The 27,281-nt window shown below is 45.7% G+C and overlaps 1 protein-coding gene across 16 annotated transcripts in view; it reads right to left on the reverse strand.

Moving 5' to 3' along the window:
• SERGEF (secretion regulating guanine nucleotide exchange factor) overlaps nt 1-27,281 on the reverse strand; it is a 236,452-nt gene that overhangs the window by 180,472 nt on the left and 28,699 nt on the right. For all 16 annotated transcript variants that reach the window (XR_006714113.1, XR_006714115.1, XR_006714114.1 and 13 more), the window contains one exon: nt 5,651-5,817. Coding sequence is in view for 12 of the 16 variants with exons in the window: in XM_045484682.1 (XP_045340638.1) it covers nt 5,651-5,817 (167 nt within the window). In the remaining 4 variants the exon portion in view is untranslated. The remainder of the gene's footprint in view (nt 1-5,650; nt 5,818-27,281) is intronic.

Here is a 27,281-nt window from a genome sequence, read left to right on the forward strand (position 1 = left end):
CCTTGCACTCCCAGGTCCAATATTTTAGTGGGAAGAGATGATAAATGTGAATAAATAAGAGAACGGCAGGTGGTAAAGAAGTGCTTGCTGTTATCATGTCCTTCAGCATCCCTCTCAAACAAAACAGCCCGGTCTCTTCCGAGTGTTCACACGGACAAATCCAGTCCACTGCTTCGATGTTCGTTTTGTGTGATTACTCCTCCTGCCAGGTCAGCAGCTGCAGCACAGATATGCTAGCTGTGCTAACCTCCCAACAAAAACAGTCTTTGGGTGAACACGGCTACCCCATTTGGGGTGGCCTCTAAAACCTGCCACACCTGGAAGGTCTGGGCTGCCGGGGCTGCCTCGTCTCAGACACCTCATGCTCCTCCAAGAACGGCAATGATGCTAGAGGTTACTTACCAGAGAGCTACTTGGGAATGCTTTTTCAGGTTGTATTGAATTCTGTCAGAGCCCTCCGGACTCAGCTGATTGCTGGTGGTAGATCTCTGTGTTATTTAGGGCACCGAAGTCCCACGGTCTTGACACAAACTTAAAATTAGAAGTGCATTAAATATAGGAAAGGAGGAAGGTCATTCAGGAAGGGCAGCCTTCCGAGGGAGCTGCAGGACAAAGACGCCCTGGAAACTTCCAGGTTCGTTAATGGGTTTTACACAGCATCCGAGTGGTATTTCTCCTTCTGAAATAACACTGTGGAAAGCGTAGGGGACTGGCTCAAACCTCAGCTAGCACAGCCGAGTGAGTGACTCTGCAAACTAAAAATAGCTTCTTTCCCACTCATTCTGACAGATTTCACCCAGACCCAGTGCACAGGTAGATCCTCCAACAAACAGCTTTAGTCCTGCAGCAAAGTGAGGGTTGATGGCATCCGGGCTTGACAATTACCCAATCCCTGGTTCCACTCTTGTTTATCTCCACGTTTCCCGCTCCTGCTCCAATAGCTGTGTGTGTGCACGCACATGCACATGTACACTGAGCTCCCTGACTGGGATTTGGTGCTCCTCAACCAAACGTGGGCAGAATTTAAACCAGGAACATGACTCAGGACCATGGCTGCAGAATAAGCCCAGAACAAGGCCCTCAGAAACACTGGGAATCGGTGTTTGTCTTGGCGGTCTCCTAATTCCTAGCTAGCCTCTCTGGGCCTCAGTTTCCTCGATTGTAAAAGGAGGATAATCATTCCAAGTCTGGCCTATTTCACAGCATCATGCTGGGATCAAATGAGATAACATTTGTGGAAGTTATTTTCCTTCAGACAGTAATCCTATCAGAAAGATGGGTGGTGGGGACGGGACAGGCTAGACAGGCAGCTAGACCACAAACCGAGGCTGGCCCACTGGGATGGGCAGGCATCCTGACCATTCCAGGAGTTAGAACAGATCTAGATTCACAGCTTCAGTTCATGTTATCCCCTCTGCCTGGAATAGCCTCCTTTTGCTAAACTCCTTGTTTTTAAGAACCCAGTTCAAACAACATTTCTGTTCGATTGCTGTCTTCGGCATAAATCATTCCATCTTCCCTGCTCCCTTGGCCTTTCATATGCAACTCTAATAGCACATCCACTCTATACAGTAAGGATTTACAAACCTGGAAGTTCTTTGAGGGCACAGACATGTATTTTTTTATCTTTGTATCTACCTCCCTCCCCACCACCGTGTGGTCAACATAGGCACGTGGCAGACATCAACCAACATTTACTAGGCTGACTATGGAATAGGCAAGATCCCAAAGCCAAGAAGAACGTAAACTCAGGACAGCAGGAAATGTGGGACAGCACACACAGAGCCAGTGGGAAGGGCGGCACGTGGTAGGAGGTAGTGTCACAAACGTCTGCCTGCCCCTGGCAATAAGGTCACGGCCACGGGGACAGGAATCAAAGCTGAACGACAAGTCCTGGGAGGACTAGGCGGCAGCATCATACTAAAATCCCAATGACCTAAACTGGAACAGGAGCCCCTGGGGACAAGGAACAAGGGCAGAGAACAGAGCCAAGGCAACAAGGCAGAGCAAGGCTCAGGTGGTACTAAAGCCTAGAACTTCTGGATCAGTTAACATGCTCAGGTCTGCCAAAATTGAGCCAGCAGCTAGGGGTCAAGTGATCTTGGCTATGACCCTGAGGTACTCCAGGGGCAAGAGTCATTATAAATTTAAGTAGTGATCATTTCCATAAAATAAGAATCAGAAATGGAAGGTACTCTTAGATCTGTAAGAAACATCAGGAATCACCTGGTCTAACATGCCCCACCTACGTATGGGGGAACTAAGGGTACAGGAGGAAAAGGGGCTTTCCCAAATTCACTCAATCAGGGCGGAACCAGAGCTAGAACCCAGGTCTTCCGACTCCTAATCCAGACCTTGTCCCCTCAGAGGCTGTTTACCTTCAGTCAAGCAGGTCTTCTGATGGTTCCACTAACACACCAGGTGCCCAGCTCTAGCTGCTTCAGAATCCTAGGGAGCCCCTATGGACCCACTAAGTGAGCACAAGTACTTCTGCCTCCATCTTTGGGCAGAGTTTAGAGCCAAGGTTCCCTGGGAAACATGGCAGCCTTGACTGGGGTCTGGGAAGCTGCTGTGGTTCACACACACTCTGCCCTGATGTGTACATGGGGGGGATTAATCCTGATTATTCTGCTATCCCTGGAATTTTCTAAGAGTGGCCAAAACGGCCGAGTATCTAAGGCCAAGCTGATAGAGCATGAAACACATAGTCTTCACCACTGTGAGAACATTAAAGGGAAGCCTGCCAGGTCTATAATCTCAAAGTCCTTCTCAGGCTGGAGATGAGGCATGGCTCAGAAGAAAGAATTGAGACTCTCAGGGAATCAGAGACTCTGCCTTCCAGACTCCCAGAACTTTCATCCAGGTGAGGGTATATATGCAAAAGGACAGATGCAACTTTATTTCATCTATACAGAAAGTATGTAAGCTTCAAGTACTTCAAGTTCAAGTCCCAACCCCACTGTTTGTTGACCTACTGTGTGATCTGGGGCCAGTGACTTCCCCATTGTGAGCCTGAGTATCCTTATTCATAAAGCAGTGATTATAACACCAGCACCCAGTTTTATTGAGAAGATGAAATAATACACGTAAAGTTTTTAGTATGCTGCCTGGACCATAATCACCACCAAGTAACATTGTGTTTGTTTGCTTTCTTTTGTTCACAAGATGGGATGGTTAAACCACCTGTGCTTTCTCCTCTTGTGGGCTGTCCTCTGGATCCCAGCCCAGACACCTCACTCCTCACTCTGCTTATCCCTTGGACACAGAAGAAGGCAACTGGTCAGCTACGGGGCCACTCTTAATTCCTTGAAGGTCAGGAATCATCAGCTTAGTTCAAGGCTGTTCCTGTCTCCCCAGGTGTCTCTGCACCTCCCTGGCCAAGTCCCTCCCAGGGCAATACCTACTCAAGGATGGCTTTTATCTTTTCCAAGGTGAATCCACTCCTAGTGGCTTATAGCTGCCCACTGGCCTGGCTCTGGGCCTCAGGCAAATAGATGTCTGACGGATCAGACCTGGACATCAACAGGGGAGATAATCCCCAGACCCAATTTACCAAAGGGAGATAGCCTGGCGTCTGAACCTGCAGTGGGACCAGCAAGTAGACATGCCAGTACTCCAGAGACTGGAGCAGAGATGGAGGGAGCACTAAAATGGAGTGGCCATGGCACTCCAGGCTCAAGCCACCTCCTCAGATTGCTCTACTAAGAAGCTAAACAAAAGTCACATCAATGTCAGGCTCTTAGGCTGTATGTTTCCACTGGCCATATCTGTCACAGTGCTGCCACACACGATGGCCACCACAGGGTGTTAAAAGGCAAAGAAGAGAAAGGACCCAACAGTTACTGAGTGCCTGCGATATGCCAAGAACCTTGGGCATAATCCTCATCAATGACCTTTTGTGGTAAGTATTATTATCCTGATCTTGCCAATAAAACCAGAGACTCAGAAAAATCCGTGAAGCCTCTGTGCCTCTGCTGTGCTACCTGACCATGGAGTCTTAAATGTTCTGGAAAAGACAAAGAAGAATAAAGGGTTTAATGCACTTGGTACCAAGCTCTCAGCACCTTCACTGGCTAAGCAGACAGTACTAGCTACAATGCTGCATTCCCTCATTCGCAGCTGGGGAGGTCAACTTCTCTCAAACAGAATCTAGAGAAATATAGCAAAGGTCATAAAGATGCTCATGGCCTTTGCCCCTGCAATTTCATCCTTAAGACTGTATCTTAAAAAACACTTCAAAAGGGTATTCACTGCAGAATCCACCACAGTGACAAAAGAGAAGAAATTATATAAATGTCTAACATTCCAAGAATGGTTTGGAAAATCCCAGAGCCTTCGAATCATATAATGTTACATAGCCATTTTAAATGGCCTCAGAGATCAGAAAGAAACAAAGCAAAGCATCTGTGATAAAATAAATGAAGACTGAATACCAAATATCATAAGTACTATCTCTGAAACTTTGGAAAGTATGTACATGTGTACATGCAAAAGGGAATGTTGTTAAGGTGGTTAAGATTAAGGGTGGTTTTATTATTATTATTATTATTATTATTATTACCACCATGTCTAAATTGCCTTTTTGGTTTTGTTTAATGAGTGCCTTGTCAATTAAAGAAAAAGAGAGAGCAAGAAAGACAGACAGACTTAACCCAGCACTAAGGAAAGGCCCAGGAGGAGCGGTCTGGGATGTGAAGCAGAAATTGAGAACCGTCCTACATACCCGGAAGGAGGAGGCCAGGCAGGCCCCGGGGGAAGGGAAGCCCTCTAGGTATGAAGAGGGTTGTAATTAGTCTGATGCTAATTACAGAAGTCTCGCTGGCTTATTAATTTTTTTCACAGACTCTGAATGAAGACTGAACTCCTTCATTAAGCCAACTTGGGTTCAGAGGCACATTTCCTCCGTGGCCATCCTCATTCTTCTCAAAAACCTAGCCTTTTCTTTTTTTAAGGACAACAGTGAAGTAAAATTTAGTAACAGAAACACACACCCTGGAGAAATTAAGACTCCTGCCTTAAATGTAGAAATTCAAGACATTTCAGGGAATTAAAGGGGCTTGATAAGCAACTGAACTACGGTATTTTCTGCACTGGGAAATATAAACTGAAGTGCAAAACACTTAGCTCAGTACAAAAGCCCCCGTGATCAGGCTGCAACCCATCTTTTGGATACTACAGACACCCCACGCTCTAGCCAAACTGACCCACCAGTGGTTCCCCAAATAGTTTCTTTACTTTCCTACCCTGTGACTCTGTTCCGGCCTTTGTGCCTACCTGAAAGTCCTCTTCTCTCTTACAGCCACTTACTCGAATATGATCCATCCTCCAAGGCACCGCTCAAAGCTGTGGCCTCCATGACACTAGCCTAACCCGATCACAGTAGCCTGGATTCATTTCTCATTCTTTGAAGTGGACACAGAGTATCTGGAATCTCTCTAAAGGAGTTACACACAGTCTGCCTTGAGGTATAGGTAACTCCCTCTTCTACCATGTTAAACCACAAGCAACTTGAGGCAAGGACCCCCTCAGAGTCCTGCATGGAACCCATACCATAATGCCTTCACTATAAGCACACCATAGGACCTCAGTAACTGTTTCGATGAAAGACAAGGAAAAGACATGTATCACATCTATGGAAAGTCATTCCTACCTCAGCTGCTCCTGTTAAGCAGTGCAGACAGGAAGGCATGCTCTTCTGTGGTCCTGAGCAGGGGAGGGATGAATCATGACTCTGTAGTTTCCAGCCTTCACGAGACTCCAACTTCCTCCCTAGTTGACCATAGTCCGCTCGGCCCCAGGTAAACACTCTGCCAGTTTCTAAAAACAAACATTAGTTGAATTAAGGCTATATTCCACAGCTATACTCTCATGGGTAGGCAAAGAATTACAAGAGAAACTGTGAACATTTATTTTAGGACCAACTACCATGTACCAGGAACCATCCTATCTTCTACAGGGGAAGCACAACTATTCACACTTTCACAGATGTGGGGACTGACGTTCGGTAAAATGACATGACCAAGATCAAGCTGTGGTGCAGTGAGCACCAGAGCTGGATTCCAGCAGAGGGCAGATTCTAAAGCCGTGCACCTGCATTTTAAAAGACAGGGACCAGGCTACAGGGAATTCTTCAACCACACTTTATGGCCTCTCTATCTCTCCTTGCACTTTGCCCAGATCTCTATTCTCAGGTTCTCCTCCCTCTCACCCAATATGGGGCCCATCAGCTACCCAGAAGTCCCCCAGGCTCCTGACCTGCCCCATGCCATAATCTCTTAGCACCATTAAAGCCAATTTCATGTGTTTTCTTTCCATATAACATAAAAGAATCTTCAGAGTCTAAGCTCTTACCCAAAAAAGCAATTCTCATAGTCCCAAGGCAAGTGTCTACGTGTGCGAGAAGGAAGGGAGTGAGAGAAGGGAAAAAAGACAAAATCATTTACAGCCAGGAAAGCCTCAGTTCCCCAGATGCACCACCTGGGAAGCTGGCCAGTGCAAAAGATGATTGAAGAAAATGGAATTTGGAAAAAAGAGAAACGCCTTTCTTCTCCCAGATAAGAAAAAATTCACCGAACTCATTCAGTTGTACCAAGTGCCACATTTGTTATTTCAACAGAAATGCAAAATCCGATGAGGCATAGATTATTAACAGATTCTCCGCAATAAATATGCATAACCATGTGCGCTGTATAAATTCTTTATACATGTTTATTTTAACAAAGAAAAACTTTGCTTAAGAGACAAAACACCAAGCAATGCATATTAAATTCTAGACAAACCTACTACTATGATACTACTGTGTTTGGTATCAAGGCTTCATCTGGCCCCACATTCAACATATGGTTTATAGTGTCAGCTAGAATACAACTACAGACTCATAGGGGAAATGTCGGAATATTGAAGGGATACAGTCCTCAGAATCAATCTGCTCATGGACACCAATGGAGATACCAAGAAGTGCACAAGAAGTTCTGAGCTTCCTCAAAGAGGGAAAAAAATCTGTGCAGCCCATGGGGTACCATGTATATGACAGGAACTAGGAGTGGGTTCCCTCGGATATGCTATTTCATGGCCTCACATGTGTTGTTCCTTTTGCCATGGAAGCCCTTTCCTTACATTATTCATTTGATAAGCTATGGCTCCACCTGTACAGTCTAGCTCATGTACCACCAGTTCTGTGAAGGCTTTTTTGACCCCTCAATCCTCCACAGAAAGGGTGAAACCCACCCTCCTGTGAGCCACCTTTATTACTGTCCTCATCAACAACTATGTTCCCATTTAACAGGTGAGAAACTAAGGTTCAGAGAAGTGACTAGCCCAGGGTCACACAGCTAAGCCACATCTCCTTCTACTAGCCCATGGTACTATTCTGTATTGGCTTTTCACATGGGTCTGCATCACTGGATAACCAACACTCAACACTCAATATCCTTCCCTCACTTCTATAGGACCCACAAAAAAGCCCATGTTCCCAGGACCCACAAAGCATCCAAAAATGACAAACGGTCCCTCTACATGAGCTGGGTAGGATTTACAACCAGACTGCCTTAGCAGGGAGAGTCCCAAGAAGCTAAAAGAGGAGACTGTTACTTCTGAACTCACCCTAGCATTGTTCTGCTGGGAAGAACCAGCACGCTGCTATCTGCAAGACTATCGAAGAATTATGTTATCACAAGTCCCACAATGAATCCTTTCTTATCAAGTAAAACATCTTAGCATCTTCTCTCCTATTGATTATTGATGTGAAGACAGGCAAGACTGCCGCCATTACTCCATCTCCAATAGCAATTCAACCATTCTACTTACATAGCACTTTTCAACTTCAAGACACTTTACAAAGATTAACTAATTAATTCTCGTGTTCCCTGGGGAAGCCACAGACATTCTATTAGAGACAAGCCCCAAAACCAGGCTGACTGGATGTCCAGCCTTCACTCTCCAGCCTAGGTTTGCTCAGTCAGGTAGGTGCACTCTCTGACGCTATCTGTCTATTTCTCCCCAAAATACACTCTGCATCAGAAGGCTCACAGAAAAAAAAAAAAAAAGGAGATTCTTATTTTTCCTTTTCTTTTAAACAGACACATACTGACCACTTCTTAGATGCCCAGCACATTCAGGGCCACTATCTCAATTAATCCCCAAAATAATTCTAGGGGGTACAGATTACTAAGTTTATTTCACAGATGAGGGTAAATGATTTGGTCAAGACCAAACAACCAGCAGGTGGTGGAATCAAGATTAAAATCTGTGTATTCTGACTCCAACACCATTGGTAGCTCCAGTGATTGCCCAGCTGCTGTCAATTCTGACAGTATTTGAGGAGGGGGAAAGCCCAGGTCAGATGGGTATGTTCTGCATACCAGCTCACTTCCCAGGACACCTCGCAGAACTCAGGACTGTAAGTGTTTAAATAAAGGCGTCTAACACAGGAAAATGATGTTAGGTCACCCAGAGTAAAAGAAAACAATGAATCCACATACAAAAAAATGTTCACTAATGCAATGTAGACAAAAATATGTCTCAAGCAGAAGTATACTATCAAATCCAAGGAGATTCAGAGCACAAATGTAACAAATGAATTTTTTACTAATAGTAAAGAATTATGTATTACTGTGATAAAAGATAGATACATTAATGGCATCCAAAAAGCGTAAGTGTGTATCTTCAGATAAATGAGAAAAATGACCAACAGCACAAAATAAAGTTAGCAAGTAAAATATAATTTCAAGGTATGCCCATGTGCAAATTGACATAAAATCACTATGGAGCCAAGACATTAAGTATAGGTGGCAAGAGATCCCAACACAACACAGAAAACAACAGGGGCCAAGTAAGTAGCATTGACAAAGTATGCCTAAGGAACTTGGAGAAACCATTTCAAGCTGGAATTCTCCTGGCAGGCTTGATGGAAGAAGCAACATTCAAGGTGAACTTCTAGATAGGAAAAGAAAATGGGAGAATGAGGAAGAATATTCTAGGAGTAGGGAGAGGGGACAAGTGATGATAGAAACCAAAAGGCACAAGGTGGGTGGGTCAGGTAGAGAGAGAGTGAGGGTCACGAGGAAGAGGGACTGGAAAGCAGGTCAGAACTGCAGGCTGGGGCCACCACAGGGAAATGCCAGGCTCGGGGTCTGCATCTCACCTTCCAGATCAGGGATTCCCAAACTGGCTGGTTTGTACTCACCTATTAGTAAAATATTTTTTAACATACTATGTAATTATATGTATGTATGTATGTATAGGTATACGTGTGTGTATGTGTGTGTGTATATATATGTTATATATGTGTATATTACATGTATATATACATGCATATTATATGTATATTACATGTATATATGTGTATTACACATATATACATACACACATATACACATGTACACACATTACATATACACATATATTCATCTATTTATTAAAATATATACTTGTATTACCTATATACATAAATTATAAATATGCCCTTATTTAAAAATATACAGTGTAAAATATACTCACAAAGTAGAAAATGTTAAAGAACGAGATAAAAACACATAAAAGGAGTCATGATTTGTTCTTCCCATACCCTGGCAATTAGTCTCACATGCTCACTTTAGAGACTGCTGCTAACTAGACCATGGGGAGACTGCACACTGGGAACAGGGGTGACGTCTGGTCAAAGGAGTGTCTGGGGCTGGTGCATGAGACAAAGGTGGAGGCACCAGTAATAACAACATTCATGCCAACACTTGCATCGCATCCACTGTGTACTATGTACTGGTCTAAGCATTCTCTATACGGTACTCTGCTTATCACTCTTCCCAGCCCTAGTTGATGGACAAGAAACTAGGCGCTTAGCCAAAGGCACAGCAGTAGTAAGTGAAAGGGGAAAGAAGAAAGAAAGCCACTACAATTACACAAGCCTAAGATGGATCAGGACTGAACCAAGGGTTGAAGTCACAGGGGGGAAAACAAGATGGGAATTTGCAAGGCGTGCCATCCTATCAGATGACAGAGAAAGGGAACAGGAGGAGATGAACACCACTCTGAGATTTCAGGATTTCAGATTTCAAGATTGGTGGGAAGGTGGTGGTACATTAAAAGAAATAGACAAAAGGGCTAAAATGCCAGATCCGGGGTCCCATCGCTGGGAATCATGAAATATTATTTCATTACTAAAATGAGTTAACTCTTCTGGGGCCTTCTGCAAACAAATAGTCAAATATAAATAAAGAGGAAGTAAGTGAGGAAAAAGACAACTCTCTGCAAAGCCCTGGCAGGGGCAGAGGAAGTCAGAGGAGACTCAAGAGGCTGGGGAGGTGGCGAATATTCAAGGAGGTAGCTTCCTTTAGCATCCATAGGAGGGCTGTCGGGAATGGTGGTAAAGGCAGGTGAGAAGCCACTCCAGCAACATCTAAGCTCTTCAGCTAAGGGGAATTTCTACCCCATTCCAGGGAAAGGGGTCCTAAAGGTGAGAGGAAGATGGATTACTGTAAATTAAGGAACCTTCACCCTTTCTTAAAAGAATGTCCCAAAAGGGAAGAGTATCATTGAAGGCATCAAAGGGAGTTAGCAAACAGAGGTAGATGTTATAAAAAGAACACCCCTGGGTCAAGGCAGAGAAAAGGCCACACAACTCCTCATATATATAGCATATTCCATATGCATATTCCCATAGCATATTCCAGGTGCTAAAGCCTCCTAGAGCACACACATGTAAGAAGTGAGCCATCCTCCAGTCAGGAACTTGTTACATTTGTAATTCATCTGCTGACGAACACCAGTTACTCTCAGGTTATTAATTCTAAGGCCTTAACGTAGAAGAACCTGATTTCTATAACTCATCCCTTGTTCCGCCACATGGACAGAGATTTTATAAAAAGGCACTAATAGGGCAGCTTTGCTGTCAGCACAGAGCTGGCTTTGAATCCTCTGTCCCCGCTTCTCTTTGCCCCTCCCCCCCTCAAAAATAAATAAACATTAGGAAAAAAAAGGCACTAATAACCAAGAATTGGTCAAGCACAGAACTGGAGTCTCCCAGCCTAATCTTCCAATGGAAGGAGAAGAGTGCAGAGGGAGAGAGCTCAGAGCACAGGTGCTGGAAGCAGAAACGCCAGGCCATGAATGTGCATGCACATGCCGTGCTGCTCCTCCACAGGCCGCCACACTGCTTCCTTCTGTCCCTGGCTATCTCCACTACCCAGCCCCCTTCACCTAGTTAACTCCTACTGCCTCTTCAACTCTCCTGAGCCCTCAGCTCAGGTCAGGTTCCTCTATGCAACAACCCTGGAGAACCACGTTCCTCATCTTGAGGCACTTATCTCAGTTTATAAATGTACACTCATTAGGAACACTTTTGATTAATGTTTGTCTCCCCTTCAGACAGTCAGCTCTATGACTTCAGGGACTGCCTGTGTTTGCACATCCCTGCACCCTAGAATAATGCTCAGCACAAAGCGGGTGCTCAATGAATATCTGTGGCCTGAATAAACAAATGAACAAATGAAATTAATTACTGAATTTTATCATTCACTGGTTCCATAATCTTGAGCAAATTACTCAACATTTATAAAATGGGAATAACATCTACTTGTAGGGTTGTTGTAAGGATATTTTTGCAAAAAGTATGTGACATTTCATAGTAAATGTTAGCCACCAGTACTCTCATTCTCCTGGCTGAACTCTATAGCCTTATGAAGGATTTCCAGTGTCCACCCACAGTGTCTACCAATTTGTCACATCTTCTCAGTCAACTCCCACCTACCAATGTCTTGGGGTCAATGTCTCTACAGACAACCAAAGAAGGAGAAGAGCACTGAGTGCTCTGTCTTAAAATTTTGGATTTTGAAAAGATTCAAGCATGGCGTCTGGCACATCAGAGGCCTCTGAAGTATCATGCAATACCAACAGATTAAAGCTAGGGAAAAAGAAAAAAAAAAAAAAAAGCAGTGGGGAAGGGGGAAGAAACTTTAAGACTCAGAAGACCTGGATCCTATTCCTGGCTTCTCTTCTATGCTGTGTGACCATAAACAGGCCCCTTCTCCTCCAGGGGCCTATGCTTCCCATACATAAAATAAGAGGACTGGGATAAATGGCTTTGGAGCCATTTCCTGATCTAACTTCAACAAGGATGTCTAAAAATCTTCACTATCAAAATGAGTGCTGTACAATCCAATTTTATTAGTATCTTTGTAATATTTAGTCTGACCAGTGGCCTAAAAGAAAGCACCAGTCGGATAGTTATCAATTCAAATAAAGATTGGCATCGACTGTATATCCTGTTATCTCTTAGTGAAATTTCCTTAGTCTCCAAAGTTGTATCATGCACAATACCACCATGGAAAAGGTTTGAAATTTTTGAGAAGTCAGTGTAGGAATAAAATTTCCCCCATACGCTGCCCAACTGAAAAGGGGAGAAGAAGCCTACAAAGAGAATGACTTTTCTGGGGAGAATTTTACTGAGACCTGACTCTGGGTAAAACTCTACTTTAGGGACAAGAACCACATGATCCTCTCAATAGATGCAGAGAAAGCATTTGACAAAATACAGCATCCTTTCTTGATAAAAACCCTCAAGAAAGTAAGGATAGAAGGAGCATACCTCAAGATCATAAAAGCCATATATGAATGACCCAACACTAACATCATCCTCAATGGGGAAAAACTGAGAGCTTTCCCCCTAAGGTCAGGAACAAGACAGGGATGTCCACTCTCACCGCTGTTATTCAACACAGTATTGGAAGTCTTAGCCTCTGCAATCAGACCACACAAAGAAATAAAAGGCATCCAAATCGGCCACGAGGAGGTCACACATGCTGAACTACAGGTAATGGTGTTTACCACCAAAATACTTGGGTTAAATACAACAGTTGACACCTTTGAGAAAGAGTTACAGGCTTCCAGCTATGGAATGAATAAGTCATTGGGATACAAGGTACAGCCTACAGAATATAGTTAATCCTGTAATAAAGTGTTGCATGCTTTCGCATTATAGCTACACTTGTATAGGTATCTGGAAAGCATAATGTATACACACGGAATCACTACGATATATGCCTGAAAATAATACAACATTGTGAGTCTACTGCATTTCAATTAAAAAAATGATAATATTTTTAATTTCTCCTTCACCATTAAAAAATTGTTTCTAATTTAGAAAAAAAACCACTCTGCTTTAGGCACTGCCATTGTTCTCTAACTTAATCAACCCTGAATGATGGGTGTGAGCCCCATCTTACAGTAAAGAAACATCACAGGATTTTAATGACTTGCTCAAGATCATACAACTAGTATGCTACAAAGCTATCATGATGATGATGATAATAACAGCTAATATTCTGAGGGTACTCTACATGGGTTGTCCCATTCGGTCCACAGAATCCCCTCATGGGTAGGCATTATTATAATCCTCAAATTATAGGCGAGGAAATTAAAGCACAGGAGAGGTTAAGTCTCAGGCTCAGGGTCCCGCAGCTCTCAGTGGCAGAGTGCAGATGGAATCCGGCAGCCTGGCACCAGAGCTGGTGCCCTCACTCACTACCCTGCAGAGGATATACCGCTTTTTGCTGGGTCACAGTGCCTCTTCAAAAGTGAACATTCCCAAGGACTTCTGGAGGTTGTTCAGGGTTACAGGGATGCAAAGAGCCTAGCTGCTGAGTGACTGCACGAGCTTCATCCTTGGCCTACATGGCAGAGATCAGAATCCTACAACATGCCAGGCATTCCACACAGCTGCTCCATTTTCATCACTGACTCTATTAGCTGTCAAATCAGGAGCACTGATAATAGAGGTCAAGACAGACTGCACCCCGAGGCGGCCCTAGACCAGCCACAGGACTATCTAGACCATGCAGGGCTGGGGCTTCCCAGACAAAAGGGAGGAATGCTTTCTTCTCCCAAACTGGGTTCTAGTTTATTTAAGTGGCTCCTTGGCCTTCCACACAATCCTTTTCCGTAAACACCTATGTTCTCTCAATGCTGGATGGCTGCCCCTTTGTCAAGGGCATACTTTGCTTCTTCCCTCCCAGGCTTTCAGGTCATGCTGGGCTCCAGTCCACAAGGCTGGTCATCCCATAACGCTGGTGGGTTTTACTTGTTCCACCTACAGAACTCCTTCTCACCCTTCAGGTCCTGGCTCAAATGCCACGGCCAAAGTCTCCCATCATCCCCTTGTTCTGACGCCCCTTGCTTTAGGAGCCACTGGCCTGATGCTTGTACCGTTGCACCAACAATTATTCTATGCCTCCAAATATAAGATTATTTGATGAGATGCCTTGTGTGGCCCTCTAAATTAGTCAAGGTTCTCCAGAGAAACAGAACCAATAGGAGAGAGAGAGAGAGAGAGAGAGAGATTTACAAGGAATTGGCTCACATGATTATGGAGGCTGGCAAGTCCAAAATCTGCAAAGCCAATATCTCAGTTCAAAGGTTGCCCAGCAGGAAGAGCTGGTGCCCCAGTTAGAAGGCCGACAAGCAGGAGAATTCCCTCTTACTTGGGGAAGGATCTGCCTTTTGTTCTATTCAGGCCTTCAGTTGATTAGATGAGGCCCACTCACATTAGGGAGGGCAATCTTTACTCAGTCTATAATATAAATGTTAATCTCACCCAAAAACACCTTCACAGAAATACTCAAAATGTTTACCAAATAACTGGGTACCTCATCTCCCAGTCAAGTTGACACATAAAATTAACCATCACACCCACTAAAGAGTGAAGAGCAGTGATCCTTTCACATTTTCTCTGTACTCCTCACAGCACCTAGCACAGGGCCTGACCCAGAGCAGGGGCTCAATGTTTGCTGACAGAAGAGTTCTAGGCATTGCTCTTACCACGGACTTTTGTATGCAACCAAGGACATCAGAGACCATCCCATTTGACTTCCCAAAGAGAAGACAAAACTGAAGAAAATAACTTTTCCAAGTCACACTAACTACTTGGAGGCAGAACCAGGTATTCACAATATTCAACACATCATTATTGCCCACTATTTATATGCCAGGTGCTGTCCCAGGTGCTAGGGGCCACAGCCATGAACAAAACAGAACTCTTCTGTCCTTCCTTCAAGGAATATTAAAGCAGGAGGAAGACAGGCAAATGACCAAAAACCACACAAAACATATGCCCCAGCAAATGACTCTAAGTGCTATAGAGAATATAAAGTAGAGAAAAGGAACAGGCAGAGCTGGGGAGGGTGGCAGAGGCCCAGGACCAGCACCTAGCTCCCGACTCCCCATCTGGTGCTTTTCCTCTGTTGCACACCACCTTGCTTAAATGAAGAATCTTAAGTTTAAGAGAACTCAGCCAACCCATGTAGGAGCAATGAAACTTGCTCTAACTACCTCTCAGGACTGTGATGAAAAGTAAGGGAGACAATAGACATGAAAGTATTTTGTAAACTCTAGCAGAGGTGTTAGTAATATTAAAACCATCACTTTTTCTCTAAAGCCAGATTGTGAAGGACCATCAAGAGAGGCTGGTCTGTGAGTCCCAGCTCTCAGAGGGTTACTCTGGCTGAATGAGTGGGTCCCCTGCTCCTCTAAGGGTCCAGGCACACACCAGGCCGCTGGTCATACCCAGAGCTTGCTTGGTGCCCGGAGAGAACTCTCTGGTGGAGGCTGGGGGCTCTGCAGATGTTTCCCAGCTCATGTCACATTCAAACTCCAGAGCTTCTTCGCACACTTTTAGACTCTTATTAATAACATTTTAAAATGCAGATTGCTGCCTAATCTTAGCTGCGTAATTAAAAAAAATAATCTTGCTACTCTCCCTCCCAGCAAGGAAGGAAACTATACCCCAGGGCTTCTGCAGCTAAGAATCACACCCCGCAGAAGAGCTAGTAGGAGGCTCCAGTGGGGATGGGGGCAGGGGAATGGGGCGGGCGGGGGGAGGGGGGGGAGCCAGGAAGCAAGTCTAATCTCTTGACTTTCGAGAAAACGAGAGTGAGGCTGAAGGAGAGGAATGACTTGCCCCAGGACACACAATGTGTTTTGGCAGAGCCCAAACTAGAATCCCTCTGCTTCCCTGCTTCCCTCTGTACTGCCTTGTGGGGAGAAGGAAGGAGGAAGACCTAAGTTTTTCAACAGTGAGAATCATACCTCTGTCCTTCTGCAGTTAGTGCTATTCATCTGGAGAAGTAGTTACAGGTTTCAGATGTTCAAGATGATCAAGGGAACAAGGCTCAAAATTCTTTACATTCATTACAGACTCACTCATAGAAGGAAGGGACCTCAGAGCACTCTATCCTGTCTGCTTCTGATGGGGAAAAGTGAGGCCCGGAAAAATGAGGCCCAGGAAGAAAAGTGACTTACTTGCCCAAGGGTAAATAGTGAGTTAGAAGCAAAACAAGTCTAGAACCCAGACTACCCTGACTTCTACTACATCCTGTCCACAGCTTCTGAGAAAGGCACCAGTAACGTTTCACAGCCCCCACTGCTACCTGCATCAACTAAGGCTTTCTGGGATCCTTGGCAGAAAAGAAGAGAGATGGGTGAAGCCCACGCAGTCCCTCACTGCCTTTTTCCCTGGAATGACTTTCTGGAAGGCCCAAGGGCTGGGTGAAAGAAAGACACACATTCCCCACCCCATCTCCTCAGGGTCCTCCTCTCCCTACCTAGAGCTGCTGCCCTAGCCCTGGCCTCCACCTTCAGTCACCGTCCATTACAAAAGGTCATCAGCAGCTTCCATCTCTACGAAGTTACAAAAAGAGAAGGGAAAAAAGGCCAGGTGCTGCACCCAGCTGTTGGCGAGGCCGCATTTTCTGCTGCCGATGATGACTCACAATGCCCAAGCTGCAGGCTGGAGCTGGGAATGAGACCTGAGAGGCTGGTTTGCCGAGGAAAAGGAAAGACGCAGTTCCCAAGCACACTGGCCTGCAGAGAAGAACACTTAAGTCCTTCAGTGAAATCCCAGCACCTGGCTGTGGGAACACAGCTCCCCCTGCAGACCACCCTGAGGCCCTGCAGGAACAGGCCCAGAGACAAACCATAAACTGGGACGTGAATCCTGCAAAGCTCACCATGGTATTAAAACTGTCATGTAGAGGGGCGCCTGGGTGGCTCAGTCGGTTGAGCGTCCGACTTCAGCTCAGGTCACGATCTCACGGTCCGTGGGTTCGAGCCCCGCGTCGGGCTCTGGGTTGATGATGGCCCAGAGCCTGGAGCCTGCTTCCGATTCTGTGTCTCCCTCTCTCTCTGACCCTTCCCCATTCATGCTCTGTCTCTCTCTGTCTCAAAAATAAATAAACGTTAAAAAATTTAAAAAAAAAAAACTGTCATGTAGAAAGCTAGGGCTCCACCTCTGAAACCCCAAAAAATCCCACAACCTCCCAGAAACACTACTTGCACTCCAAAGAGAAACTGGCTTTTGGTTACTGAGGGGTGCAGATTAAGATCTTCAAACAGGGGGAGACAAAGGTTGCCCCAAAGCTTTCAGTGGGCAAATAATTCACCAGGGGCAGGAGCAAAGAGGGGAGGGAGCCTGTCCTGGGATGCCAGTGTGTGCTCAACCAGTGAGAATGTCTTGGGACATGACTTTGGCTGGTGCCTCTCAAATTTCCTCCAAGTGCACCCGCAGGGAACTCTCCCGGGCTCTTCGTGACAGGTGAGCATAAAAGACCTGTAGGGATCCTAACAGAGTTGCACTCACAAATAGGGGAGCACTCTCCCACCGCCATGTCTGAGGGCCCTTCAAGGGCAAGAACTGAGCAGCAGGACAAGGTAAGGAGTGACCCGTGGAAGTGACGCCCACTCCACACACAATGGCTCGGGGATTTGCCACTCGCATCAAACAGTGTCAGTAATGAGCATCGCCAGAGGAGGCCACTGAGGAGAACCCATTATGATCCAGCAGCCACCAGAAAAGGCAAGATAATCACGAGACCTGGAGGCCTGGTAATTTCAATGGAAGGGGTTGGGAGAGGCGTGAGATCAAAGACTACTGTCAAGGCTGACGTGCGTGACAAACACTGCATTTATATTCAAGTTGCTCATCAGCAGGTGCGTGGCCTCGGAATGTGTGAAGGTCCGCCAGGCCAGATCCACGGTGGGACAGCCTGTCCTTCCCTTCCACATCTGCTCATTACCCTCCCACTCTGCTTCTGCTCCCATCTGTCCTTCAGGCACCAGAAGAAACACTCTTTACCAGTGCCCCACCTGCCAAGAAACTCTAAGTCTCCAGTGTGACCTTCTGTGAAAACTTGACATTGTTGAAGTCTCCTTCCAGTGTCACTCACCTCTGGTCACACCAGAGACAGTAAGTAACCAAAGCTACAGTGCCTTCCTTGGAGAGGCTGACTTTTCCATGGCCAGAGACTGGGAAAGGCATCTGCTGCACAGGATTTTTCATTTCATAGGATCAGCTCCAACCAAATCAGCAAAGCACTGTTACTATGGACCATCTGCCAGGACCCGGAAACAGCCTGGTTACATAAAGGGGCTGGTGTAATGAAATTTATTAAGCTGGATTCTTCCTCTATCAAGGCAATGAAGCACTTGAAGTCTCTCTTAAGAGGGGTGATATGGGGCAGTGAAGAGGCCCTGGGCACAGGTCCCACTGGGTTCCAACCCTGGCTCTGCATCCATTAGCTTTAGAACCATCTCCCTGGGGCTTGTTTTCCCACATTTCTAATAAGGAGAAGATGGTCCCCTGCAGCATTAAAATTCCACAACTTATTATTGTTTTCACCAACATGGCAAAAAAGTCTGACTTTGATGTTAATTTTGTACAACAGGGTTAATTTGCTTTAGAAAAAAAAAAAAAAAAGAGGCGTCCTGCCTATTTGTGGGCTTAAAAGGGAGAAGTGCTGAGTGGAGCCACTGGCTCTGGGGCTGCCTGGAGGAAAGCACACAGATGAGAAGCCAAAGGTTGGAACTTTCTATCTGCCCAGGCACGAAGGACACAAGCAAATCTCCGGCAATTTCACTGGGAAGTGGTACTACTCTGACTCCCTGCCTGTGCACACAGCGCTTTCCAGCTCACAAAGTGCATTCACATCCAGGATCTTATCTGGTCTTCACAACACCCTCGAGTTGACAAGGTGATGTTGTCCGACCCCCACTGCACACTGAGCACTTTAAGGCTAAGTAACCAGGTAGGGTGAGCCCACATCTCTTAACCTCTCTTCAGTTTCCTCCCATGTAAAATGAAGCGAGCCTTACTCAGCAAGCTTTGTGTAAGGATTAAATAGATGATTCTGTAAAGCCCTGGCAGAATGCCCGACACACAGTGTGTCTCTGGTAAATGTGAACAGCCCTTCCCCACACACCCCCATCTCCTCAGGGAGATTAGGATAAGCCCCAAAACTGCTCATTTTTAGACCTTTAAAAAATGCTTATTGAAGGCAAAAAGACGGCTTCCTAAGTGGCCTTCCATGTGGTCCGAGACAGCTCCCCAGAAGGTAGACCAATGAGCCAGCTAATGCCAGTCCCTACCAATCTCGTACATTCCAAGAGTCACCTCGTTCATGGGGGATGGGGCCCCCACTCCGACAGTCCAAAGTACCTAGAAATCAGCCACAGAGATGAGACCTGAAGAGGAAAGCAAGCATGAGGCTGCGACAGAGAGGCCTGCAAGAGCCTCCCGGAGGCAGGGCCTTTCCTTCATCGCTCCCACTTGTCACCACCACCACCCCCACCCCCACAGAAACCTCGGCTTCTCCCTCCACTGCTCACAGATAAAGCCTGAATAAGGACCCATGCCTATTATACCTGAACGCTTCCAGTCCCTTCTACCTGGCCCCAAGCTAAGCAAACGATGCCCAGGGGAGCCTCCCACTTCTATACCTTCGTTTCCAGTATTCCTTCTGCCTGGAACGCCTTCTCCTCACCTCTGCCTACTCAACAAATATTTGTTGAAAAACAGGGTGAAGAAATGAAGGGAGGAATGTGTGAATGAACGAATGACATAATATATCTCTGTGAGGCAGAAGAATTAGAAATTCTGAATCTCATTTAACAGATGAGGAAATTCAGGACCAGAGAAGTTAAATGATTTGCCTAAGATTACACAGCCAAAAAGCAGCCAAACAGAACTTGTGCCTGGCTCCTCAGGCTCTTTTGGCCAGATTAGGCTTCCTCCTAAAGTAAAAAGCCACTCTCAGATTAGGAAAAAGCTGACCCAAGATTCCTCAAAATGGGCCACTTTCCTCTTGGCACACATCTGAGAGCACTTTACGGCACTGGCTGTCACTATGATTATTGACAGCTCCCGTGAGACAGGCAAGGTCCCCTGAGAAAGGGCAAGCACAGTGCCATATGTCAAGAACCTAAAAATGATGGTGAAATTACAGGCCAGTCACTTAAGGCATGCTCACTTTTAGAAAGCTCCTGGAACAAATCAATCCCCACCAGGAAAGAGGAGAAGGATTCCTTGAATGGAAACCGAACCCTCTGCCTGGGACCTTTGAACCCTTCCCAGAACCAGCTGGTGAGCTCGCAGCATGACTGGTGTCCCCATCCACTGTGGACAGAAAGGGAAACCAAGGACCCAAGGCAAGGCCTTGGAGACACACAGGGTCAAAGCTGGCCCTGAGACCGTAGGGCACCAGACATCACTGTCAGCCTCAGGGAGCTGAGGCTCGCTGCCCTGGGCTCCTCCAAGAAGGCAGGAAGAGGGCAGGGCCCCAGGCTGGGTCTCCCAAGCACAGCCACTGAAATGGCACAGTTTCCCCACCCAAAAACTGCAGCTGTCCCATGCAATTCACACTCGCTGAGCCTCTCCTCTATGCCAGGCGAGACCCAGAGGTGAATAAAACAGAACAAGTCCCTCACCCAGGAGGGTCACGTTTGCTGAGAAGACACTGACAACAAGTAAACAAATAAAGATAACATGGTTTCAGGCAGTGAAAACTGCTACAGTGCAAAATAAGGCAGGGCAGGGAGAAGAGTGTGCTGAGAAGATGGTGGTGGCTACTTCTGATGGGCGGGGGGGAGGGGACAGGGTGGGCCGCTATGCGAGGTGACGATGGGCAGAAAGCGCCCAAGTGCAGCAGTAGCTTCATGGGGACCAGAGATGAGCACTCTTGGCAGAGGAACTGCTGGAGCACAGGCACAGAGACTCGGCCTCCCCTCAGCCTCCACCCGAACCTGCCAGAACTGCCTGCCCTTCACTGCTTCTAAGGCCTCCTCCCCAGCAGCCCACCACCATGACTCCCTGACTCCCGGGATGAGAGAACAACATTTGCTCCTCCCTGCCCTGAAGCTTGAGTCACCTGCCACATTTCCAGCACACTTTGAAAGGCGGCAGCACGATGCAATGAAATGAATCGGACTTTTGACACCACACAGAGCTTGGCTGAAGTGTCCGTTTTGCTTAACTATCTGTGTTACTTTGGACAAGCCACTCAGCCTCCCTGAGCCTCAGTTTCCTCACCTGCAAGGCAAGGGAAGTGAAGCCTACCTCACAGAGTTATGAGGAGTATGTAAGCAGCAGCACCTGGCAGAGCACCTAGCACATGGTAAGTGCTTGGCAAAGATTGGTCCCCTGCCCTACCTGACCCCCTTGGAAATTAAAACAATGTTTTTTGTTCAACCAATCGTGTCAACTCGTGTCTTACTGCACCTACCTATCTGTTGGGTGTGGAGGCTGTGAGATGACCCTTGAGGAAGATCCCATCACGGCACAGCCTATGGAAGGGCCCTGGCCCAGAGAACTGGGCCAGCAGGCAGGAGAAGACAACAGACACGACCCTTACTGCACATGCAAGGATGAAAATCACCAGGACCAGACACTCAAAGAAACCAAGATCAAGGCGGACACTTCACTGTGTCCTCTTCCCTTCCCACCTCTGGCTCACTGGCCCAGGGCCCAGGCCCTTGTCTTCTGGCTCTCCTGGGGGGCAGCCAGCTAGAGGCCAAACCAATCTCAGTTCTCCTCACAAGCGAGGAGACAATCAGGTATTAACTCACAGCAAGACCTTAGGTAACCTCTTCTCTCCTTGGACCTGAGCTTTCTCATCCATAAAAAGAGGGCCTGGGTGACCTCTAGGTCAGATCTGACCTTGCTAATTCTGACTCTGGATGCTGGCCCTACTCACCTCATCCCAAGCCTGTCTGCCTGCCCACTGCTGCCATCTGGTGGCCCTGTAGGCCCAGCTGCACTTGGCTTTGGCCAGGCCGCCCGGCGTGCCCCTTATTCGAATGATCCTGCTTCAAAGGGTGGATCTTGCTTCTGCTTCAGCTGGACACACTCTATACTTCTATGGACCACAGATCAATGGGTAGTCATTGCCAAACATAAAAACCAAAAATAACACCAGAACTTCATCTCTCAAGCAGAGATGACACCACTGTAGCTGAGAACCTGACCTCCCTGCCCAGAGAGAGGAAGGAACTGCCCAAGGTTGCACAGATCAGCCATAATTCCACTTAACCACAATGCTTAGGGCTGATGGGCACCCTGGAAACCAAAAATAAAGCCAGCCCAGGGCCAAGGAAACAAAGCCTTTCAAAGTTGGGAAACAAACTGTCAGGATTCCTTGCAAACCTCAAGAAATGGTAAGACCAGGCATGGGAACATGTGAGCACTGCTTGAAATGATGCACTGGAAATAACAAACTGGAGGTATTCGGGGCATCTATCTCCTAACCTTGGAGGGCATCATTCATGCAGACACCTGCAGGCCTTCCATAAGCCAGCCTCCAAGTCACCACCACAGCACACATCCCAATCGAGGCAGAAACCAGAAAACAAGGAAGACACACTGGGGCAGCACCACGTGTTTGCATGTGCTTTTCCCACCAGACATGAACTCCTTGGGGTAGAGTTATATCTTTTCTTCTCTATATCCAGGCCTCTCAACACCTGGCCAGAGCAGCTTGGTAAAGTATATCCAGGCAGATCTCTCAGGTTCCTGCACAATCATCGGAACTGTCTACGTTTTTTGGACTCATGTGACCACATTCTTGGCTCTTGTCTGCAGCCTTCTCCTAAACGCTATAGTGCAGACCCTGAAAAAAACATACTGTGTGACTTTAAATAGGTCACTTGCCTTTTCTTGCCTCTATCATATCATAACTGCAACATAATAGGGGTTCTACCAGATGATCTTCAGAGTCCTTTTAATACTAAAATTCTAGAATTTGAAACCAAATCAGGGCAAATCAAGGCAATTCTCCTGAAGAGCAGATAGCACAGTGGGAAAGAGGAATCAAACAATGCTTCCCTCTAGTGGTGTAACGCTGTCACTACACCCTCTCAGCTCCAAGCCCTATCAACAAAGTATATTCAATCCCCGCCTCGACTTTGAACAGGAAAAAATCAGCTCGCACTCAGTGCAGAGGAGCAGCAAAGAAAGCAAGGCCACCAGGAACCAATGAGGCCCGGAGCCAATCCAGGACAGTGGAGAAATCCCCATCTTTCAGAACAAGCATAGCTTGAAGCTCAAAGGACCTTTTGTGACCTCCAACTTCCCTCTTCAGATGAGGAAACCAAGGCTCAGGGATGTTCAGAAGGGACTTGTCCGAGGTCACAAAGCTGACTCATGACTAAGCCAAAAATAGATCTCTGCGTTCCTGCCTCCTTCTATAGTCTCTTGCCTCACCTCCATGCCTCCCAAGTGAAGCCCATGGAAGTGACTTGTCAAGGACATACACCCAGGAAAGGGCGGTGAAGGGGCTAGTTCCCTGCACAGACAGGCAAGAAATTTTATTCAATTAACCTTAACATTCAATCAGACTTAACCAGACTGCAAACTATTTAGCATAAAAATATAAATGAAAATAAAAGCCTCACATAATCTCACCATCAGAGAGAAAATTCTCGTTGTTTCCTTCCAGTCTTTCCTATGCAAACATTCTTTACAAAAAAAAATAGAAGTTATAATGAGGTAACTTATTGTAAACTACTCTTCACTTACTATATAATGAGTATATTCTTCTGTCATTAAATATCCTTCTAAAGCATTCTATTTAACAGCTATCTATTCTAACATATGTTTGTATCATCATTTATTTTAACTGATCCCCCTACAATCCCTCTTTGTGTCCACACATTTGTTGTCATTATAAATCAGGCTGCAATGAATGGCATTATACTTAATCTTCCAACAGCTCCATAATTATTTCTTTAGGCCAGTTTTATTTGAATATAGGATAGAATTTCAGAGCCATAATGGTCCTTAGAGATCACTACATCCACAACTTCCTATTGCCCAGATAGGAAGAAAGGGACCAGGGGGGTTTGTGTCTTGCCAGAGGACAAAAAGAAAGCAACAGAACCAAGTCCCAAACTCTCCACCCATTAAAATGTGACTTTCCCAAAGGATTTCACACCCTTCTCTGACCACCCTCCCCCACACTGACCTCTCCTTCCCTCGAAACCCTAGAGCTTTCAGTGTCTTGGCCACTCTTCTGACTCTTTGCCACATTCTTTTTTATTCTTCTACTAAGTATTTCATTTGTTCATCCAACCACAAGCTTCCTGAAGTATTTTATATTCCAGATTTTATATTCCCCTGTATTCTATAGCATAGTGCTAAACATTTTTTTTTCAGTTTATTTATTTACCTTGTGAAAGAGAGAAAAAACTCAGGAGGGGCAGAGAAAGAGAGAATCCCAAGCAGGCTCCACACTGCCAGCACAGAGCCCAATGGAGGGCTCGAACCCACGAACTTCAAGTTCATGACCTGAGCCAAATTCCAGTCAGACTGACTGAGCCACCCAGGCGCCCCTGTAGCACAGTGCTATATACATATAAGTAAGCATTCCACAAATAACTGCTGAAGGATCAAGGATAACTAAGAATTTCCTTCCTTATTGTTTAGAAGAATTAAAAATTGGAGAAAGATGCTAATGAGTAAGAGCATTCTGAGATACATGCTTGGAATCAGAATAGCAGGCTTAGGGACCAGATTCAAGTTTTAGCTCTGCCAGTCTAGTAGACCAAGGAAAGGCAGCTAACCAATTAGGGACTTGTCTGTGACACAAGGATAACACCCATGTTGCCACTTCACATGAGAAAATGGATACAAAAGCGCTATATAATGATAAAAGTGGTCCGTAAGAACTATGACTGGGCACCTGGGTGGCTCAGTCATTAAGCATGTGACTTCAGCTCAGGTCATGATCCCACAGTTCATGAGTTCGAGCCCCGCTTTGGGTGAGTTTGAGTCCCACTTCCAGTGAGCACGAGCCCCGCTTCAGGTAAAACGTGAACCCCAGAGAAGCCCCACTTCTCTCTCTCTCTCTGCCCCTTGTGGGATTCTCTCTCTCTCTGTGTCCCTCACTCACTTGTGCCCTCTCTCTCTCAAAAAAAAAAAAAAAAAAAAAGAACTATGATTGTATTATCATAAGCAGAAATGCAGCTGCTTCTCTGAATCCTAGAATGGCCTCCTGACCCTTGCTCCTGAGCACCATCGCCTAGTTTCTGCTCCACACACAAATCTGTTAAGGGAATCTACGGCTACACATTTCAGGTAAGAATCAGTTTTCTTGAAACAACTTCATGTACAGAAGGAACTGCTATTCCTGGTTCACGTCCCTGGGTTGATTAGTAAAGCCATCCACATCTCCTCATCATCTCTGGAAAGAATATGACAAGGTGGAAAGAGCACCGGACCGAGAGCTTTGGGATCTGAGTTCTGCCCTACCTCCTTCACGCCCTTCCCTTCATCAGTCCTCAGTTTCCCCATCTCTAAGCTGAAGGAGTTGGGCCTGATGAGCTCTAATTTCCCATCCATTCCTGACATTCTAAGGATTCTAGGATAAAAACTAATGACTTTAATGAGAAGCAAAAACTATTCATTTCAAAATAGTCCTTTGGGCTCGGTTTGACTTTCAACCATTGTGTTTTCAGAGTTCTAAAGCATAAACATCATGAATTCCAAAGCATCTGCTTTAAATAGAGCCCATGAGGTCAGAATCTCCTGAGCTCGGTTGAGGTTTCACGATACATGGTCCCAAAGAAGATGGAGTAATATACACTGTCACCCTACTCTAGAAAGGATCTTGGCCTCAAAACAGAAAAATCAGCATTAGATATATTTATAAACTCAAAAAAAAAAAAATAGTGTGAATCAATTACTGGGCTTGGATTTCACTAATGCTTAGACATCAAATAGAATAAAATATTTCTTGGCCAGTGACACTTGAAGAAAGGAGAGTGGCTAAGAGTTGGTCCCTTCCATGTGTGCCATGCAGTTCTCCACTTTAAAGAAACAAAAGAATAAAACATATCTCAATTAAAAGGATATAACCAAGAACCAGGAGCACTGTGATGGGAGGGGGGAAAATTCACTGAAAAGTCGAATCAGGTTGCCAGCTTAAATGCTGCCATAAAGTCACCTTCTCTCTTCTTTCAGTTTTCCCATCGGCAAGGTAAGGAGATGTCTTCTTCCATCTCGGATTCTCTAAAACCTCCAACTCTCTAGGACTTTCTTTGGTGACATTGAAGAAAGTGAAGAATGTCAACAATCGTATGTGGGCTCACTTTCTCAGTCTATAGCCTTTGTGAGACCACAGGCTACTTTGGGATACTGCGCGGCTCAGGGAAAACTTCCAGTATGAGGGAAGCAACCAGATTCCAGACACTCTGACCAATCCCACATTAAGGTCTGAATCTTGTGTAAATCATTCCCCTTGAGATTCTAATAAATCACCAGCAACCAGCACTTAGCATTTGTAAGCATTGATCTTTCCGCACTCTCCAGGAGAGTCCTGAATCAACCTGTTACCTGTCCAGAGACATCCACATAAGTCCCACAGAGACTTCTGCCGGAAGGAGAAGATATGGGGCATGTGACCTCCAGAGAGCTCCAGAGCTTTCAAGAGCAGAGGAAACTAATGTGTACTGAACCGACACATGAGCCCAGTCCCCATGGATACTGGAAGATTTAAGACATCATCTCATTTAATCCTCACACAAGGTCAGCAATATTTCCCCATTTCCTGATGAGAAAATAAGCTCATTTTTTCATCTGCCCAACGTTACTGAGTACCAAACTCATATGTGCCAATTACTTTGCCAAGCACTGGGGATATAATGCTGAGCGAAACCAATTGTAGTTCCTGCCCTTATAGAGCTCACAGTCTAAGGGGAGGAGGAATCTACAAAAAACAGCACACAGGAGAGGTTGTAGTGCTATGAGACAGATAAAAGGAAAAAGTGATTAGTCAGGGAGAGCAAGGGAAGGCCTCCCTAGGGAGGAAATGACCAAGCTGAGATCTGAGAAGAAAAGGATATAACTACGTCAAAATGAAGAAGGGGCATAGGAATAAGTGTGCCAAATAGAGGGAACATGAGGTACAAAGGCACTATGGTTAGAAATACATGATGCATTCAAGATACCAGGGAAAGGCCACAGTGGAGAC

This window comes from Leopardus geoffroyi, chromosome D1, assembly GCF_018350155.1.
Source record: "Leopardus geoffroyi isolate Oge1 chromosome D1, O.geoffroyi_Oge1_pat1.0, whole genome shotgun sequence".
Taxonomy (NCBI): Eukaryota; Metazoa; Chordata; class Mammalia; order Carnivora; family Felidae; genus Leopardus; species Leopardus geoffroyi.